At 38.0% G+C, this 20,733-nt stretch overlaps 1 protein-coding gene across 1 annotated transcript in view; it reads left to right on the plus strand.

Annotated features, from left to right (window-relative positions):
* Mrps28 (mitochondrial ribosomal protein S28) overlaps positions 1-16,713 on the plus strand; it is a 105,796-nt gene extending 89,083 nt beyond the window's left edge. The window contains exon 3 of the mRNA XM_013012503.1: positions 16,465-16,713. Coding sequence (XP_012867957.1) covers positions 16,465-16,633 — 169 coding nt within the window. The 3' untranslated portion in view covers positions 16,634-16,713. The remainder of the gene's footprint in view (positions 1-16,464) is intronic.
* Positions 16,714-20,733: the final 4,020 nt, after the last annotated feature.

The raw sequence follows: 20,733 nt of genomic DNA on the forward strand, positions 1-20,733 counted from the left end.
ATCATACATACATGCTTTGATTTTTTTTTAATCAGAGATTCTGAGATACATGTTTTCTTTGCAGAATTTTGTTTCGAAAATAGTTGCTTTAACACTATTTTGCATGCTAGAGATACAAGTCTGCTCAGAAATGATTTCTTTCTTTAGATCAGGAGCAAGAATATCTTCTAGTTGTTGAGTGTAAGCACCTGGTCACTGTGTAGTCATACTTGTCTTGACAGGAGAAACCCAGAGATCAGGGAGAGCTGGCACAATGCTGAGCCTCACATGGTTAACAGCTGCTTCTCAGAATTTCAGCAGTGAATGCAGCTTTGAAACCAGGTTGAAGAGCTCGTAAGATAGGTGGTGGAATGCAGACTTGCCTAAAGACCTCAGACCTCCACTTTGTAGAACTAATTATAGATGTTTTGAGTAGCATTTGAGAGTATATATTGTTTACTGAAGTTGTCTGCAAACATTAATCAAATACCAACTGAATGAAGTCTAATGCCATGTAGAAGTGGAAGTTTGAAGGTATTGCACCCGAGTAGCATAGGTAACAGGAAAGGTAGATATATTTGCCCATCTCACATCTCTTGTCAGGCATTGATTGAGTTCACAATGGATTTATTTTAAAACCAGGTTGGCTTTGAATTTCAGTCTTTCTATCCCTACTTTACAAGCTTGAGCCACCATACCCAGTTCCGTACAATAAAACTTTCAAAGGTCTCTCTCTATCCTGTTTCACTGAAAAAAACAGTGCTTATCATTATTTATAGTTATCCTACTGTGCAATACAACATTAAAACTCCTTACGCTTTAAAATTGTAACTTAGTCCCCATAGACCAATCTTTCCTCATTCCTCCCTCTTCCTAGCTTCTGGTAACTATCAGTCTACTCTGAACTTATATGAGATCAACTCTTCTTTTTCCTTTCCTTTCTTTTCTTTTCTTTTGCATGTGTTTGTGTGAGCGTGCGCGCGCATGCGTGCATGCACGTGTGTGCCAACCGTGGGGCTTGAACTCAGGACTTGGGCACTGTCCCTAGCTCAAGGCTAGGTTTCTTTACTACCAGCTTTTTGGTAGTGGTTAATTGGAGATAAGAGTTTCATGGACTTCTCTGCCTAGGCTGGCTTCGAACACAGATCTTTAGATTTGGGTCTCTTGAGTAGCAAGGATTATATATGTGAGCCGCTGGCACCTGGCAATAGATCAACTGTTTTATATACCAGATAAGAGTGAGATCATGCAGTACTTGTTTTTCTGGGTCTAGCTTAGCTCACTTAATATGATGCCAACCAAATAAATTCCTTTTTCCCCCTGGAGTTATTCATTGAGTGTAATACAAAATTATTTCATTGTCCACTCTGGATGGATTCCAATCATCAGTGACTGTAATTGTCTAGAACAGAACACAGTATTATAGTTATGGCTTGGAAAATGAAAATAAATTGGGACTGTGTTGTGGAATGTACATTGTAATATGGAATATGTGCTATTAGCCTTTCTTTGAGAACAAAGCCACCATAATTCTTACTGGTTTTCAATGATATTAAAAACATGTGATATGTCATGTGTGTGGTGTGTGAGGGGTGTGTGTGTGTCTGTGTGTGTATGTGTTCAAGTCCCAGAACCTGGGCTTGGACATTGTCCCTGAGCTTTTTTCTCAAGGCTAGCCTTCTGCCACTTGAGCCACAGCTCCACTTCCAGCTTTTTTGGTGGTTAATTGGAGACAAGAGTGGACTCTCATGGACTTTACTGCACAGTCTGACTTCAAAGGGTGATCCTCAGATATCTGCCTCCTTAGTAGCTAGAATTACAGATATCAGACACTGGTGCCTGGGCAAAGACTGGATGCAATCACGGAGCTCTTTTGTTCAAGGCTAGCACTCTACCACTTGAACTACAACTCCACTTCCTCTCACATAATGTATCTTTAAACTTCTTGCTTTCTGTACTTGTGTGACTGACTTCATTTTTTACTTTTAATATCTTGCAACTTGATTCAGTGCCCTCTGCTGTTTGTATGTTGCACTGGGATCAGACCCAGGCTCTCACATACCTGACACAATCATTTTACCACTGAGCTACACCTCCAGCCTGATGCCCTCTATTTTTAATAAAAAACATGAGTTGGAATGTTTAATGTCCCTAGAGTTGGGCACAGGGGCAAATGTCAGATAAGGTGAGGAGAGTCAAAAAACAAGCTTCCTTCCAAGCTCAACAGTCTTTCTTAAACTAAACCTAATATAGGCCTGGTCAACATGGAAGAGGAACCCATGCCTCTTTTTCCCTTTCGGACTTTTCCAACCTTCTGTTTCTTGTCAACATCTCCTCACCTCATATAGGTAAAAGTTGGCAATACCTGTTTAATAAGTAACTAATTTAGAGAGACAGGAACAAGATTAGAAGAAAAGTTACTAACAGTAGGTTAATACAACAAGAACTTATTTTTAATGTAACATGCAGAAACTTAGAAATGTGGAGACAAAGATGTCACTATGGAGAGGGAATAATGTGTCCAGAAAACAGTTGTCCAGCTAAAATTCAGTGCTTGTGTCTACTAGCAAGTATTAGGTTTTCAAACTTGGTTTTCAAAGTTTAAAAAAAACACATCTTATGGTCATAAAAATACAATTATGTGCAGTAAATCTCAGCTAAACTGATTCATCCTTTGGTGTAGATTAACAAAAACATTAATGTCTTCAGTTATTATAATTGAAAATAATTTTACTTCTTTTCATACTTTATATCTAAAACATGTAGTTCAAACTTTGACCTTTCTACAAATATTTAGACTGCATATACTTATTGGGGAAATTAAAGCCTGAACTGAACAAGATTCAACTTGATATGCCAAACTCCCACAAAGCACTAGGAATTTAATTGCAACAAACACTTAGAGAAGATAAACTAATGATTTTTTTAAAAACAGATCATTTGGGGAGCTTTGAGCCCAAGCTTGAATTGCAGTTCTGACGTGTTTATTTTAAGAGAGCAGATCTGGGTTGGACCCCAGGTATTTATGTTTCTGGTGTTGTTTTGTTTTGAGAGTATTACTGTGTAGCCTACACTGGCCTCAAACTGGTAGTCCTCCTGCTTCTGCCTCCCAAATGCTGGGATTACAGATGTACACTACTAACCACACCCAGGTAGTGTTTTTTAAATATGACAAAATTTTTAAAGCTTCTACAAGCTATTCTTCATTCATTTTACCTCCTAGGTCTTACTTCCTATAGAGTCACTAAGTCCCTGGAAATTATAATTAATTATAATCTAATTATAATCTAATTCTATTGATAATCTTTTAACTCAGCTCCAGATTTCTTTTGTAGCTTTTTTTTTTTTCCAGGGCTGAGGACCGAACCCAGGGCCTTGCGCACGCCAGGCAGGCGCCCTTCCGCTGGGCTAAACCCCCAGCCCCCCAGCTCCAGATTTCAAAATCAAAGAGTGGCCTTTCATGAGTCTGGTCCTCCTGTCATCTCTAGTAGCTGAGTATATGTTATCACACCTGACTGTGAAGATTGGCCTGAAACCTTGACCTACCTAATATCCACCTCCCAAGCAGTTAGGCATGTTCCCCTTTTCCCAAACAGTCTTTCCTGTCATTTCTTTTTATATGTTAAAGATTGGTACCAACCACTGGAAGTATCTTTGTAAAACTACATTTGAAGTTGTTTTCTCAGTTGTCTTGTATTTATACACTCATGAATTCAATGAATTTAATAAAAGTTAACTATTATTTACTATGTAGCATACACTTTTCATACTTCATAGAGTTTTAAACCTCATATCAACCTTTAAAAGTGTTGTCTTTCCTTCTCCTGTATTGTCTTTCCTTCTCCTTTGTTTCCTTCTCCTGAAATTGTATGTTAAAAGATGTCCTATTTTCAGGTACTGGTGGCTCATACCTGTAATCATAGCTATTCAGAAGGCTGGGATCTGAGGACTGCTGTTTGAAGCCAGCCCAGGCAGGAAAGTCTATGAGACTCTTAATCACTGAAAAGCCAGAAGAGGAGCTAGCCTTGAGCAAAATAGCTCAAGGATACCCAGATCCTGACTTCATGCCCCAGGACTTCTCCCCAAAAGAAAAAATCCTATTTGCTTAGAAGTCAGATTTGATCCCAGTTTTAGTCATCTGCATATTTCAGAAACCATGACTGCTTTCTATTGCTTTCATATTCATTTTTCCCTCTTCATAGGTGTATATTCATATTCTGCCCAGCAACACTGTTGTAGGGGTTTGTTTGTTTTTAATAAAGATAGGCCTGATGTGATTTTTGGTTTAAAGGAATTTCCTTCGCTTATTTCTTTTTTTTTTTTTTTTTGGTTTGTACCAACTGGCCAAGTCATTCTTTCTTTTTTTTTTTTTATTGTGAAAATACTGTACAGAGGGGTTACAATTACATGAGCAAGGTAATGAGTACATTGTTGCCTCCTCCTTTGTTTCCCCTTCCCATCCCTTCCCATCCTCCCCCCCACCCACCAAATCCTCCCCCCCACCACCAAAGTTGTAAAGTTCGTTTTCGATATAACGACTTGTACATCTCATTGTTGCAATGTCCTTCCTTATTTCTTGACATGTTTCATAACTGTACAAAAGATTCTGTGATGATTGATGCCTATGATGATATCTACATATATTTTTTACTTGGTTTTTATTTATTATCTTAAGTACATTTACAAAGAGGTTCAATTCAACATATATGTGTACTTATTATTTCATGTAAATGTATAATACATTGTTTAAAAAATCTGAAGTTATTTACTGGATTATTTTTTTGGGGGGGGGTCCAGTTGTGGGGCCTGAACTCTGGGCTTGGGCACTGTCCCTAAGCTCTTCAGCTCAAGGCTAGTGCTCTACCACTTGAGCCACAGCACCACTTCCGGCTTTTTGCTTATGTGGTGCTGAGGAATCGAACCCAGGGCCTCAGGCATGCAAGGCAAGCGCTCTACCACTGAGCCAACTTCCCAGCCCCTATTATTATTATTATTATTGGTTGTGGGGCTTGAACTTCGGGCCAGGGTGCTGTCCCTCAGCTCTTCAGCTCAAGGAAGGTGCCCTGCCACTTGAGCCACAGCGCAACTTCCCATTTTTTCTGCTTATGTGGTGCTGAGGAATTGAATCCAGGGCCTCATACATGCAAGGCAAGTACTGTGTACCACTGAGCCCAACTGGATATTTTTAAATGTTCCATTCTCACATTTCATAAAACTGGTCACATTTCATCTTGTTCAAGTGCTTGAATAAGACATAAAACTGTGATGGCCCAAAATATTAGCCGCAAAGATTAAAAAGAACTTGATTTTAGGGAAAAACAAAAATATATTCTAAAGAATATAGGATGATTACAGTTAGAGGAAATACATTTTGCTTTCATGAACAATATCCTTTGTTCATTATCTTAAAGGATACATAGGGTCATTTGGTTTATTTTGGCCTAATCAGTGGACACATCATGCATAGTTTTTGTTTGTTTCTTTGGCAGTACAATGATTTGAACTCAAGGCTTCACATTTAGTAGGCAGGCACTCTGCCATTTTAGCTATGCCCTCAGCCCTTTTTGCTTTTGTGGTTGGTTTGTTGGTTTGAGATTCAGTATCGCTTTTTGGTCTGGCTGGCCTGGATTGTGATCTTCTTATTTATACTTCCCACTGTGGCTATGATAACAGTTACATGCTACCACACCCAGCTTTTTCGGTAAAATGAGGGTTTCACAAACAAAAAAGCCTCGGCTGGCCGCAAACCATCTTCCCAGTGTCTGTCCCTTAGTCAGATTATAAGCATGAACCTTGAGTACCTCTCCTATACAGTATTTTTGAAGGGATATTTGTAAGTTTTTTTTTTTAGTGCACTTTGGTAATCATTCATGTAGTAGAAATTATTAGCATAATTTTTATTTTCATGTAGTAGAAATTATTAGCATAATTTTTATTTTCTAGTTACATCTTTTTATCACCTGAAATAATAAACTAAGGCTTAAGATGTATATATATATATATATATATATATATTGAAGTTTAATGATGAATGGAAATATTAGTAAAAAGGAAAATGTAATGAACACTCTTACCTTTGTTTTGTAAACCATGTGCTTGAGAGTACAATATAGATAGCACTGATGAGGAATACAAAAAAAAAAAATCTATAGTTAGGAGCCAGCAGCTAATGCCTATAATCCTAGCTGCTAGGGAGGCTGAAATCTGAGGATTGTACTTCAAAGCCAGCCCAGGTGGAAAGTTTATGGGACTCTTATCTATAATTAATTACCAAAAAGCTGGAAGTAGAGCTGTGTCTCAAGTAATAGAGCATTATTAGCCTTGAGCAAATAAAGCTCAGGGATAATGCCCAGGCCCTAAGTTTACACCCCAGGACTAGCACAAACAAACAAAGATGTATAGTCAAACTATACAGAAACTAGTTAAGGTATATGTTGTGTGCCATGACTACAGAAGAAAATAAAAATAAATAACAGTCTTTATAGGAATCTTACAGCTTGAACTAATAAAAGCAATAGAGTAGAGCAAAGTATAGTGCTTTCAAAAAGTAGACAAATCAGAAATACAAGTAGTCTGCAATAAATTTGTACTTGATAATTGTATAGTCAACAGTATTTCATATAGCCAAGAGAAAGGCTGAAATACTTGCATCTTGTGTCTATATTTTATCAGTTTTGCACTTAATGTCACTTTATATTATATCTGTTTCAAACACTTAAAATTTTATAAGGGGCTGAGAATGTGGCTCAGTGGTAGAGTACTTGCCTAGCGTGCATGAAGCCCTGGGTTGGATTCCTCAGCACCACATACACAGAAAAAGCCAGAAGTGGCGCTGTGGCTCTAGTGATAGAGTGCTAGCCTTGAGCAGGGACAGTGCCCAAGCCCTAAATTAAAGCCGTAGGACTGGTACAAAAAAAAATTGTGTGTGTGTGTAAAAGTAGAATAACTGCTGCATGGATCTTAGAATATAATCATAAACTGCGTACCCATAGGTCATTGTGAACACTGCTTTATAATGATGAAGAAATTGAGGACCAGAAATTAAAGAACAAAGCATGCCTATTCTCACATGTCCACACACATACACATGCAGGCCTGGCTGCTGGCTTTATATATAGATCAGCCTGACTGAAAATTAGAAGAATAAAAACAGATTAGTGTTAATTGGGCTAATAGAAAGTTTTTAATTTTTTTTCTCCTGAAAAAATACCTCTGTAAGTAGATGAAAATACCTATATCGCCTAAAGACTTTAAAGAAATATGAGAAAGTCAGAAAATTCTGAACAAATTTGACTTACTGAGCTGAAAGCTTACATGGTTAATGGTTTCAAAAGAACTATTTTTAAAAACCTCTGAGAATTATGATTACAGACACAGCAAATTTCACTAGCAGTCAGAATTCTTCACAATACTCCCTTTAATTTCTGAGGTTCAATCCAAGCCTACTGTTTGTCAGCTTTGTATTATTTAACATACTTATATCAAAGATCTAGTCAGAAAGATTCTCTCTATTTTAAGGCTATGAAAACCATCAGCAGTAGGCACTGACAGATGTTAAAGAATGTCTGCAGCAAGAATGTCAAAAAACCTCTCCAAAGGCAGTTCTTTAAACCAAACTGGTCCTTAATGCAGAAATGCAAAACCAGTTTTAATTGCCTTTTTCCTACATGGCTTAGACATGCAGGCTCGTGTTCAGCAGCATATAGTCTAAGAAATATGCACAATGCAAGAGAGCAGTCGTTTATGGTAAAAGCTGAGATCGGATCCATTTAGGCTGGAGTTCACCAAGATCAGACAGAAGAAGCATTTGAAGTTAAAAGAAACCCCAAGCAGGAAAAACACAGCCCATTTTTATTGTGAATGTGTTCATTAAAGCCAGCCTGTTTATCTTTCAAGACAGTGGTGTTCTATATATTGAGAATGAAATATAAGAATTTCAAAAAATTGTATCTGGATCACATTTTTCTAATTTAAAAGAAAATGTAAAAATATGTAGGCTGGAGGTGTGGCTCAAGTGCAGGAGACATTGGGTTGAATCCTCAGTACTATCCCCCCTCTTTAAAAAACTGTAAAAATACAGCATTGCATGAAGTTATATAGACTTTTTTCTAAGTCATAATTTATTAGCCTTGAAAATAATTGTTTTTAATGGAAAATAATTGAAATGATAACTAGGATAGCAGTCACATAGCTTACAGTTTATTCCTAAGGAAAGACATTACACAATGAATTATACGACTATATGAAGTAGTAAGTTCTTGCTACTTCTAGAGGAATTAAGTTTACTTTTCTTGCAAGAGGTCACAGGTAATTAAGAACTTAAATAAAAACAGCTCTAAAATCTTGTGAATTCTCTTGTTCTACTGTGTAGGATTAGGCCAGTAGCTTTATTTCTATATACATAATTTTACATCTGTAACATGGAAGAACCACTCTATATGAACAATTTAAATTTAACCCTGATATATGTGACTGTTCAGTTGCTTTATGACTAGTATAGCAAAGAGGTGTCCAGAATGCATAACAGAAAAGGAAGAGAAGAGGTGCCAATAGTAGCTTCAGAGTGTTTTAGTTTCTTCTTGCTAGATATGTAACTAGCAAACTTTTTTTTTTTTTTTTGGGTCCGGTCGTGGGGCCTGAACTCTGGGCTTTGGGCGCTGTCCCTCAGCTCTTCAGCTCAAGGCTAGCGCTCTACCACTTGAGCCACAGCGCCACTTCCCATTTTTTTTGCTTATGTGGTGCTGAGGAATCAAACCCAGGGCCTCGAGCATGCAAGGCAAGCGCTCTACCACTGAGCCACCTTCCCAGCCCCCTAGCAAACATTTTTTATAAATTATTTCATAATGCTATTTTTTGCCTGTAAAGCAAGTCTTTCTACTATATTTATAAATATTGTGGCATAAAGTATATTTTACTTTATTGAAATAGTTGTGTGTGTGCATGCACGTGTGTGAATGTGTAGGTTTGTTGTTGTTGTTAATTTGTTTTTGAGATACTGCTTAACCCAAGCTGGCATAGATGAACTCACGATCTATCTAAACTCAGAGTCTACCAGCTTCACCCTCCAGGTGCTGGGATTACAGCCTTGAAACACCATTCTTGGCCCTCAGTTTAAAATTTTCTGGAGCTGTGATGTGGCTGTCTACATTGTGCTTTTAAATACAATTTTAAATGTTACTTCTTTGGCTAAATTAACCACATTTTAAAGTGCTCAGTAATCAAATTATATGGAATGTTTCCATTCTCTTATAAAGTTAATTTTTATCATCTTTAAATAGTTATATTAAGGGGTTTTCTGAGGCAGTGGTGTTTGAATGTTAATGTTGTAGTTAAGTTTTTAGCAGTGTATTTCATTGAAGGGAAAACAAAAACAACTCCTGGATTTGGGATGGCAAGTGCTAAAGGAGATTAATCTAGTGATAGAAAGATTAAGACAGATGCCACACTGTAAAGAAGGTATATGTAAACTGAGTATGTCAGGTCAAGCCTGTAACCTCAGTACTTGGAAAGCAGAGGCAGGAGGATCATGAGTTCCAGATCAGGCTGGACTACATAGCAAGACACTGTCTCAAAAATAAAAAAGTTGGAAGTGGAGACGGGGTTCAAGTGATAGAACACCAGCCTTGAGCAGGGTGTGTGGGGGGGACAGAAAGAACTCAGGCCTTGAGTTCAAGCCCCAGTGCCAGCCTACACACACACACACACAAGTACATTTGACACAGGTCACAAAAAATAAAAGGGAAGTGGTGCTTATAATGCTGTGATTTTTTTTCTGAAGTAGCAAACAGTTTTGACAACATTCTAAACAGATAATTTTTCCATTTTGCATAGTAATCACAAAAGTCCTGGCAGCTTATACTTATTATATATTTTTATTGCCAAATCTAGGTTCTGGGCATTGGTTGTTAAAAGTGGGTTCTTCACCTACATCAATGCATAGCACACTGGAGAGCAGTTCTCTCTACCATATGGGCTCTATGCACCACCAAACCCAGTTAATGTTAACCCTATCATTCAGCCCACCAAAAAGCAACAACAAAATTCTAAAAAATTTCCAACCAATTTAAAGAAGATCTGAGCTCCATGCCATAAGAATGTGATAATTTTATTGATTAATTTATCATATATATATATATATAATTTTAAAACAATGCTGCTATAGAGCTGTTTGTCTGTGTGTGTGTGTAAAATCATAGCTACTTATGAGGCTGAGATCTGAGGATCACAAATCAAATCCAGAAGAAAAAGTTTATGAGACTCTGTTTTTAAATTTTGGGGAGTTGGCCCTGAGACTTGAACTCAAAGCCTGGGACAGGAGCCTTAAGCATTTTTTCTCAAGGCTAGCGCTCTACCACTTAAGCTACAGCTCCACTTCTGACTTCTTGGAAGTTCATTGAAGATAAAAGTCTTACACAGCCGTTCACTGGTGGCTTATGCCAGTAATCCTAGCTACTTGGGAGACTGAGATCTGAGGATCTCAGTTCAAATCCAGCTCTGTCTGTAAGAGTCTTTAAGACTCTTATCTCTAATTAACCACCAGAAAACCAGCAGAAGTGGTACTGTGGCTCCAAGTACTAAAGTGCTAACCTTGAGCAAAAACTGCTCAGGGACAATGGCGCATGCCCTGAATTCAAGCCCCACAACCAACCCCCCAAAATAAATAAAAACAGTCTCATAAATTTTTCTTCTGGCTTTGATTTGTGATCCTCAGATCTCAGCCTCATAAGTAGCTACAATTAAATATGTGAGCCGCTGGCAAATGGTGCCTAATTTTTTTTAGCACTTCTTTATCCACTTTTAACTAGGTTAGCCTTTTTAAAATACTCAGGGTAAGAAAAATTTCTTGTATATATGAACATATAAATACTTTTGTCTTGTTTCCATTAGTAAATAGGACTGCTGTGTACCAACATTGTAAATAGAGGCTGCCATGTACTAACATTGTTAATTGGTCGAATAAAATTCTTCAGTGAAAACCTACATTTCCTTAGAGTCTCCCTTCTCCTGCAACCCAAAAGCAGGAGATTAAACCTAGGGTTTTGTGCATGCTAGGCAAGGGCTCTATTACTGAGCCATAGCCATAGTCATTAGTACCTTAAGAAGCACATTCATATAAATCATTAAAAACACAAGGCCATGTTGTTCTGTCGATGAAATGAGAACCCATTTCTCTTAAGAAAAACAAACTCACTGAAAGTCTAGAAAGGAACTTAATAATTTTTGAGGTCCATGGGTAAATTTTTTATAATCTATGGATCCCTGAAATTGTAGCTAAATTATATTTGTGGGCATATTTTACAGAATAGTAGCCTACTAGATAATAAAAGGGATAGGAAAATGACTAAATAAAAGAATAACAAAACACCATTCTAGAAAGAAGACAAAAGAGATTTTAGTCTGTAAAATCATAAAGAATATAGTTGATTATCAGAGGTTAAATCTACTATTGAACTAGTAAAAAAAAAAAAGTTTATTGGAAAATCAGTAAGAAACCTGTAGGAATTATTATCCTACCCTTCCCAGAAATTATGAGAGGAAGGTAAATGTGCCCTAACAGCCCTTTCATCTTTGGGCCACTGTTGAAAAGAGCTCTGGAGTAGATTAATCACTCTGTCCCATTGGTGGCTGACAGTATATGATGCTGGGAATTGTGACTGCTAAATTTGTAGTCCACTGATGCATACTTGTTTTTGTTCACATTTACTTTGCCTCACACCCTCAAAAGAAATGCAGCAATCATTTTAAAGGAAATATTCTTCCTTTTTTCTTTTCCTGATTTTATTTCAGAGACCATTGTTATTTCCATATTTACCACTCACAGGAAAGAGAATTAAGAATTTTAAGATACACAAACTTTCAAACTTTGTTAATGACTACTAGTTGTTTTCCTCTCTATAATGGTGTAATTTCCTAAATAAATAAAATAAGTTGGTATAACCAACTAATCTCTGAAATTTTTATTTTTGTACATTATTTGTGTTACATGTTTTAAGAGAGAAAAGTTTATAACATTAAAATGAATAGGATTTGAGTCAAAACAATATTCAATTAAAACTCAACCAAAGGATCTGTACAAAGTCTATATTGGTTTACTTACAAATTAGGAAAGCTCTGTCAGTCCTACAACAAGAAACTAAATATCTCCAACTTTCTTTTTGATGATGATGGTTGATGAGTCCAACATTTATTGAACCTGTAGGGCTTAGCATATGTTGGTTCATATTATGCTCACAAGATCTTAGCATGTAGATACAGTTATTCTCATTTTACAAATGAGGAAATTGCACTAGATTAAAGCATCTGATCAGAGTTGCATAATAAGAAGCAATAGAGCTGGACCCCATGTCTAGTCAGCTGGCCCGAAAGGCCAGTGATTGACGACATTGCCTCTAGTGGATTCGATACGTTGGCCAAAATCATTGACTAAAGTGATCATTTACAGTATGCACAGACAATCTGGGGAGAAGTTTACGGGCATATTCATTTTAAATCTTGTTACATAGAACGATGGAGGGCCAAATATAAAGAGTAAGTAGTATAAGTGACTATCAAAAACCACAACGCTAAAGGTCACCTCAGATTAACGTTGGCACAAGTGGAGTTCTGAGAAATACATTATTGGTTGACTTTTTTCTTTCCCTTTAGTAAAGTGTTCCAAAGTTGAAACAAGAATGAACTTCCTCATTCCTCTTTTATTTCTGTCAGTCATGGGGCTTGAACTTAGGGCCTGGGCGCTGTCCTTAAGCTCTTTGCTCAATGCTAGTGGTGCTCTACCACTTTGAGCCACAATTCTACTTCCTGATTTTGAGTAGTTAAATGGAGATAAGAGTCCCACATGAACTTTTCTGCCAGGGCCGCCTTTGAACTGCAATCCTCAGGTCTCAGCCTCCTGAGCAGCTAGGATTAGCCCACAGCACCCAGCTTATGGCTTTGGTTCTTGTTGAAGCATGCAGATGTTTCCATGTGCCTGTGTTCTAGAGTGGACTGTGTGCACAGGAAGAGGCCACCTCACTGAGAGTGGGCTTTATTCACTTGTGGAATCACTTGTGGGAGGTACCATCACTCTTGTATGTTGTTACTGGTGGCCCTTTAGGTTCCTGTAGAACATCCTACCTTCCTGCACCTGATTCTGTACAATTAAAGCAACTCTAGGCTAGGTTTTCTCAAGTGGTCATCAAAAAAGACTATTCAGGGCTGGGAAGGTGGCTCGGTGGTAGAGTACTTGCCTTGCATGCATGAGGCCCTGGGTTCAATTCCTCAGCGCCATATAAGCAGTAAAAACCAGAAGTTGTGTTGTGGCTCAAGTGGTAGAACACTAGCCTTGAACTGAAGAGCTTAGGGACAGCGCTCAGGCCCAGAGATTAGGCCTGGGGAGACTGCATCAAATTCATTATAGAAGTTTTTTGAAAAGGTATATTCACAAGTCCCATCTCAAATTTGCCTGCTCACCTGCTTCTGTCTATTTGTGTGTTTAACAAGCACCCTTATGTACTTCTAATGTACTGGAAAGTGTGAAAACACAGTTGATGAAACCTCCTTGAATGAAATGCAGTCATCAAGGCACTTTGAGGAGTGCACAGGCAGGATTACATCCTTGCTCTTAAGGATTGTCTAACATGGACAATAACATTTTCTTAGGAATAACTGTGTAATATAAAGGAAGCAATAATAATAATTTTTTTTCTTTTTAGGTGGTACTGTTTGTTGAACTCACAGTCTTGTGCTTGCTAGGCAGGTGCTCTACCACTTGAGCAATGCCCCTTTTTACTTTTTAGTTATTTGTGGGGTGGAATCTCACATTTTTGCCTGGGCCATTCTAAACCACAATCCTCCTAGTTATATTTTCTGCGTAGCTGGGATAATAAATATGCACTACCACTCCCTGGTGCTTGTTGAAATGGGATCTTACTAACTTTTTGTCCCCAAGGTAAACCTTAATTCCAATCTTCACCTCAAGAGTTACTGGGATTACAGCCACTGTACCTAGGTCTGATAATAAGTTTTATAAGCTGTCTTGTTCATAGAAATCCAATATGTTCTGCATAGATACATAAGAATCAATAGAATTTAGAAAGACACAAGTCCATACATACTGACAGTAGATGCAAAGGTACAGAGAAAGACAAGTGGGGATGGAGTAACTTCTGCTAGGGCATGAAAAGTTTGTAACCCACCATGGCACATGTGCTCCAAGAAGATGTCATGCACTCAAGCTTTAGCTAGAGGTGATAAGACCCTGAAGGACTGAATTCAAGAAATATCTGTCTTTAAAATGAACAAAATTGGGAAACTGATTGGATGCTGCAGGGGGAGAGGGAAGGAGAATTGATTGAACAAATCCCTGGGTCATGCTGTGAGGACAAATAAAAAAGTTCATTAGAAAACAGGTTACAATTCCATGCAATGTAGATAAGCAGTGTTCAGCTTTTCCTTGCCTGTGAACTCACCTTATTTTTTGCAGGACTAATTCATATAGAATGTGTCCTATAGGAACTTTATAATATGAACTTATGCTTCATTATTCTGAATATCTCTTTAATGTAAAACAATGACAGAAAATAGGATTTTGTCAAACACAGAATCACATGTAGAAGATGTGGCTAACGTCATTATTTTCATTATTTTCCAGATTTTTATTTAAGGACATTTACTTTTAGAGAGAAAAATAAGTTTTTAAAGGTTTAGGTAGCCTAGATTTATTTATTTATTTATTTATTTATTTTTGGGGGCCAGTCCTGGGCTTGAACTCAAGGCCTGAGCACTGTCACTGAGCTTCTTTTTGCTCAAGGCTAGCCCTGTACCACTTGAGCCACAGCACCACTTCTGGCTTTTTCTATTTATGTAGTGCTGAGGAATTGAACCTAGGGCTTCATGCATGCTAGGCAAGCACTCGACCACTAAGCCACCTTCCCAGTCAAGCATAGATTTTTTTTTTGAAGGACTATTTACTAATTCTTCCAAAATTCTATAGACAATTTATACTGTCTCCTATGATTATTTTCTAGTGACTTTACTCAAAACTTTACTTTTTTGTTTTCTATATATGTAAAATTATTTTAACTTAAAAATTAATTAATGGGCAGTCAGAAAGCTTGTCTGGTGTTCTTGAGGTTTGGAGTTGGATATCTTGAACCATAGGTAAGCATGTGTGCATAAACAAATAGACCAACTTACAGTATTTGAGGTATATATTTAGTTCTTTAAAGATTTGTAGTTTTCGACCAGAAGCAATATTTTCATTCTCTTGTATTTCTATGATGTTGATATTAAACTTTTAAAATAATCAAGGCAAAAAAGAAAGTGAATATCAGTTTTTCACTTAGTAGCATAAAATACTTGAATCTTTTATTGCCCAAATTGAGTTATCACATATATGTTAGGCTGATATTACATTTCCCCCCACAATTTATGTATGTATTTTAATTGACATCTGAATTATATATGTTTACTGTATACAATATTGTAATTTGAAAAATGTATTTTTGTGGACTAATTAGAATATACATTACCTCATATATTTATCTTTTTGTGGTGAGAATGGTTTAAATCTTTTAGCTATATTTGTGCTGAGATTTGAACCCAGAGCCTTATGTTCTTGCTTAGCATTTTTGCTCATAGCTGGAGCTCTACCATTTGAGCCATGTCTTCAGTCAAGTCTTTTATTTATGTTGTTTTTGTAATATTTTACTTTACTTCAAAAGGCAGTTTTAGTTGTAAGAGAAAATATGTACCTGAATTTTTTTCTTTTATACATGAATGACATTTTTTAAATGGAGGGCCAGAGTTAGTGGTATCCTTCTGTAATCCCTTCTACACAGAAGGCATAGGTAATATGTGGTCCAGGTTAGCCTGAGCAACAATATGAGATCCTATGAAGAAAATTAAGCCAAAAAAGCAGTGGGTTTGGCTCAAGTGGAAAGCACCCGGCTAACAATCATGAGGCCTGGAGTTCAAACCTCATTATTACCACACACAAACAAAAAGGCAATTTTCAGAACTAACCTGTTTGAAACACAAAGAATTAAAAGATTTAAACAAGCCAGGCGCTGGTGGCCCACACCTGTAATCCTAGCTACTCAGGAGGTTGAGATCTGAGGATCGTGGTTCAAAGCCAGGAAGGTCCATGAAACTCTTATCTCCAATAAACCACCAGAAAATCGGAAGTGGTGCTGTAGCTCAAGTGGTAGAACGCTAGCCTTGAAAAGCTAGGGAGCTCTTCAGGAAAGCTCTTGAAGAGCTAAAGAACTCAAGGACAGTGCCCAGGCCCAGAGTTCAAGCCCCACAACCTACCAAAAAAAAAGATTTAACCATTATAAAATATTTAAAGGCAACTTTAAGGCAAGAATTCTGATATAGCTAATTTGCTTTTAAGTCAAAGGCTTAAAATATGAATTTTGAAATATGAATTTCTCAGATACACTGTTAATTTAAAATAATTGTTCATGTTATGATAGAATTAATGGATTTTTTTTTCTTATCATTTAGGAAATACCAGAAGGACACCAAGGTCCGGCTACGGCTCTTAGATCTTGAGCTCACATCTAGGTTCCTGGGAGCAACCACAGATACAACTATACTGGAGGCTGATGCCATTCTCTTAGGACTCCAGGACAATAGAGACTTGAAATCAAAGGAAGAACATCCTAAGAAGTAGATGAACTTTAAGTAGTGAATTTACTCCTTAATCATAATTAATGCAAGGAGAAAATTGTGAATAAATGATTGAAAGATAAACTACATGAAAACTAATCAGGCCTCTTATTTGTTTGAATTTACTTTAGCTGCACTCCTCCCCTTTTCTTGCCATATTTTTTCTTTGATTGGGATCGAGTACTGAGATCCTGTGTAATCAGTAAGTACAGCTTGAGGATCTCTGGGTACACAACACTCGTCTAACCATCAATGAACAAATTAAACTAAAGGGCTTGTCTTGTAGTACTTAACATTCAACCAAAGAAACTGGACAATACTGGACAATAAATAAGTAAATGGAGTGTATTTAGACAGTGATACGTGCCAAGAAGGAAAATAAAGCCAGGGATAGGTTACAAGGTATCTGGATGGTTGAAATTTAGTGTAGTGTCATCTTTTAGAGAAAATCATGTTGGAATAATAGCTGAGAGAGAAGCTAGCCAGAGAGATCCTTGGGAAAGATCATTCCAACAGAGGTAGTAGCTAGCAGACAGAGTCTGTGCTCTCTAGACTTTAGGAGCAGGAAGAGCCACCATGGCTTAGTGAAAGAGGAGTAGGAGACAAACACAGTGAGGGGGGGGGCCAGGAGACCCTTTGACATTTGATTACTGTAACTGAGATGAAATGTCGCTGGAGGAATCTGAGCAGAGGAGGGACACCGTTTGATTTGCATTTTAACAGGGTATCTTGAGCAGGTTGGCTGAGTAGACTGACGACAAACTAAAGCAACTGAGTGAGACCTGAAAGGAGACTATCACCTAATCCAAGTGAGAGAAGGCAATAGTTTGGACCCAGTTTATAGCAGTGGAGATGGAAAGAAATGATGGAAAGCTAAATCTGTTTTGAAGATAGTGCCAGTGGGATTTCCCAAATGCTACATACTAGGTAGAAGAGAAGAGAAGAAAAACCAGCAACACCAAAGTAACTGGAAGAATCGAATTGCCTTTAATTGATCTAGGAAACAACATGTTTGAGAGGACTTTCTAGAACTCCGATTCGGACATGTTAAGTTCTAGATGTACCTGTTTGGAAAGTAGGTAGTATATGGGCTGGGAGTTCATGGGAGAGATCCAACTGAATGATAGAAACTTGTAAATCACAGACATTTTATCATATGTTACAAATTATTTAGGTCAAGAATTGAGGCATGGTTCAACTTGGTAATTTTGTTTCTCATGGTATCAACGGAAGAAGCTATCTGTTTGGTTAATCGTGTCCAAGAGAGTTTCACACGCCCAGCATCTTGGCAGGGATTCTAATGTGGACTTCCTATCAGCCAGAGTACATCACATCTCTGTAGCATGGTAATCTTAGAGCAACTAAAAGCCTACATTATGGCTAGCTTCTTCCAATAGTCCCAGGAGAAACCTAGGCTAGGAATCACAAAACTTCACTTTGATTACCTGGTAGTAAACAAATTGAAAAGCCAGACCTTTCAATGTCAGGGAAGGGGAATAATATTCCAACTCTTCATGGAGGTGTGGCATATTGTCCAGAGCTGAATGGGATGAGAGATACTATGACCATCTTTGGAAACTAGGCTGCTATACCACCCCTTCCCTAGGTCACACTATAGCTACTCATCTATATAGCATCTCATACCTAAATTCCTAGTCTTTCAGTCACTATTATTCCTATAACCTTAATTTCATGGACCCAACTGAACACTATTATAACAGTTTTTTAATCTCTAATCCACTGATTGCCTTTGGTTTAGTTTATCTTATTCCTGTTCTCACTGCCCTCCTTACCCAGCTTGAGTCAGATGCATCGTTTAATTACTTTGTTACAGCCAGGCTCAGAGGCTCACACTTATAATCCTAGCTTCTCAAAGGAAAAGATCAGGAAGATTGTTCATGATTAGGAAAATGTTGATGAGCCCCATCTCAACCAATAAAATGCTGAGCATGACATGCATCTATCAACCAAGTTATATAGGAAGCATGAATAGAAAGATCACAGTCCAAACCAGCCTGCCTGCCCATAATTTTGAGTCCCTGCCTCAATAATAGTTGAAGTAAAAAGGGCTAGCAGCATGGCTCAAGCAGTAGAACACCTGCCTGGCAAGCACAAGGCCCTGAGTTTGAACTCTAGCATTACCAAAAACAAAAAAACTGGCTTGCAAATAAAATACCCTCCCCTTTCACCTCTTCTGTTTCTGACTTGGCATAATGTAAACCCCATTTTAATCTATCTGCGTATTTCATGCCTATACCTCAGCAGCTCATTACAGGGAAAAGAAAAAAAAATCCTCACAGTCCTATTTGTTGCTTTCATTTTAAACTTGGAGCTCCAGGTTGAGACATCAAATTAATATATTCACCTAACATCACTCTAATGCTTCTCTGAAACCACAGTAAATGGAGATGCATGATGAATACCCACATCAACAGAAATCAAGTATTAGGGGAGAAAAATTCAGCAAAAGAAAAAACAATTTAGCAGTGTGGAATGTAGATAGGTGAATAGAACTTGACATAGCAGAACAGAGGTAGAGTCAGTCAAAACTTGCTTTGGGGGGACTGGGAAGGTGGCTCAGTAGTAGAGCACTTGCCTTGCATGTATGAGGCCCTGGGTTCGATTCCTCAGCACCATATAAGCAGGGAAAAAAAGCCAGAAGTGGTGCTGTGGCTCAAGTGGTAGAGCACTAGCCTTGACCTGAAGAGCTGAGGGACAGCGCCCAGGCCCCATGACCAGACCCCCCCAAAAAAAAAAACTTGCTTTGGGGAAAACAGAACCAACCTGTTTTTTATTACAGAATTCTCAGGAATAGCAATACTACACTCTCTTGCATCTTGGAGTGAAATGAAGGTAAGAGAGTTCAAAACGAAGATTGGGGCAGTAGCTCATGCTTGTAAGTTAACCAGGAAGCTAAGATCAGGATTTGAAGCCAGCCCAGGCAGGAAAGACCATGAGGCTTCAATTAACTACCAAAAAAGCCAGAAGGAGAGTTGTAGCTCAAGTAGTAGAGTGCTAGTCTTTCTCACAAAAGCTCAGGGACAGCTCCCAGGTCCTAAATTCAAGCCCTAGGATTGGCATACACACACACACACAAAAAAAAAAAATTGTTAAAGCTCACTCACTCTACTTCAAGAGTCTGTCTGACTGTTCTCATCAACCTATAGTGTCTGTTCTTTCTGACCCTAAGCAAAATTTAACAATTCAGTATTTGGATGCTGGTCTTGGGCTGTCTGCATTCTTCTGTGAGAAAAATGGTAAAAATAAAGGAAGAACAGTTGCATATACACAAATGCACTAAAGCAGACATGTCATTTTTCAGGGTATGAATTAAGTAATTGTAAAGGAGTATGATCAGGAAGGAAGACAGAATCTGTGCTCTCTGAAGTTTCAGATCCTGTAACAAGATCTCATTCCTATTTTCAAAGACTCTTTCTAACCGCCAAGGACACAAATCAACAAAGGTCAGTTATTAATCTTAACTCAAGTTCTGAATAGTCTCTTCTGCCATCTAATCCAGTGGAATCTGAATATGATCCTCTTTAGAATGGCTGTGTTTTTGCTGATCTATTCAAGTTAAGGGAAGTCATGATGGATTGAGCATAGTTCTAAATATGTTGTCCCCTCGTTCTGAAAGGTTTGCCCCAAGGATTTATCGAAGTTGTGAGCCCAGACTTAGATGTCTGAATGTTTGACTATGGAAAGATGGGCACCTAAGCTCACCTTTGTGGTTGGCAGGATTTTTTTTTTGGTCCGGTCGTGGGGCCTGAACTCTGGGCCTGGGCGCTGTCCCTCAGCTCTTCAGCTCAAGGCTAGCATTCTACCACTTGAGACACAGCGCCACTTCCGGCTTTTTTCTTTTTTTGCTTATGTAGTGCTGAGGAATCGAACCCAGGGCCTTGAGCATGCAAGGCAAGCGCTCTACCACTGAGCCACCTTCCCAGCCCTAGGATTTTTTTTTTAAGTACAGCAGTCCCTGGCCAGCTACCATCACTCTTAGACCTCAGTATTAGCATTTAAACAGTAGAATATTTTCATGGCATTTCTGAAGCTGCCTCAATAAGGCTTTTGGGTTGTTTATTAATTTTCCTTTCTTCACTGAGG

This window comes from Dipodomys ordii, unplaced genomic scaffold, assembly GCF_000151885.1.
Source record: "Dipodomys ordii isolate 6190 unplaced genomic scaffold, Dord_2.0 Scaffold17, whole genome shotgun sequence".
NCBI lineage: Eukaryota > Metazoa > Chordata > Mammalia > Rodentia > Heteromyidae > Dipodomys > Dipodomys ordii.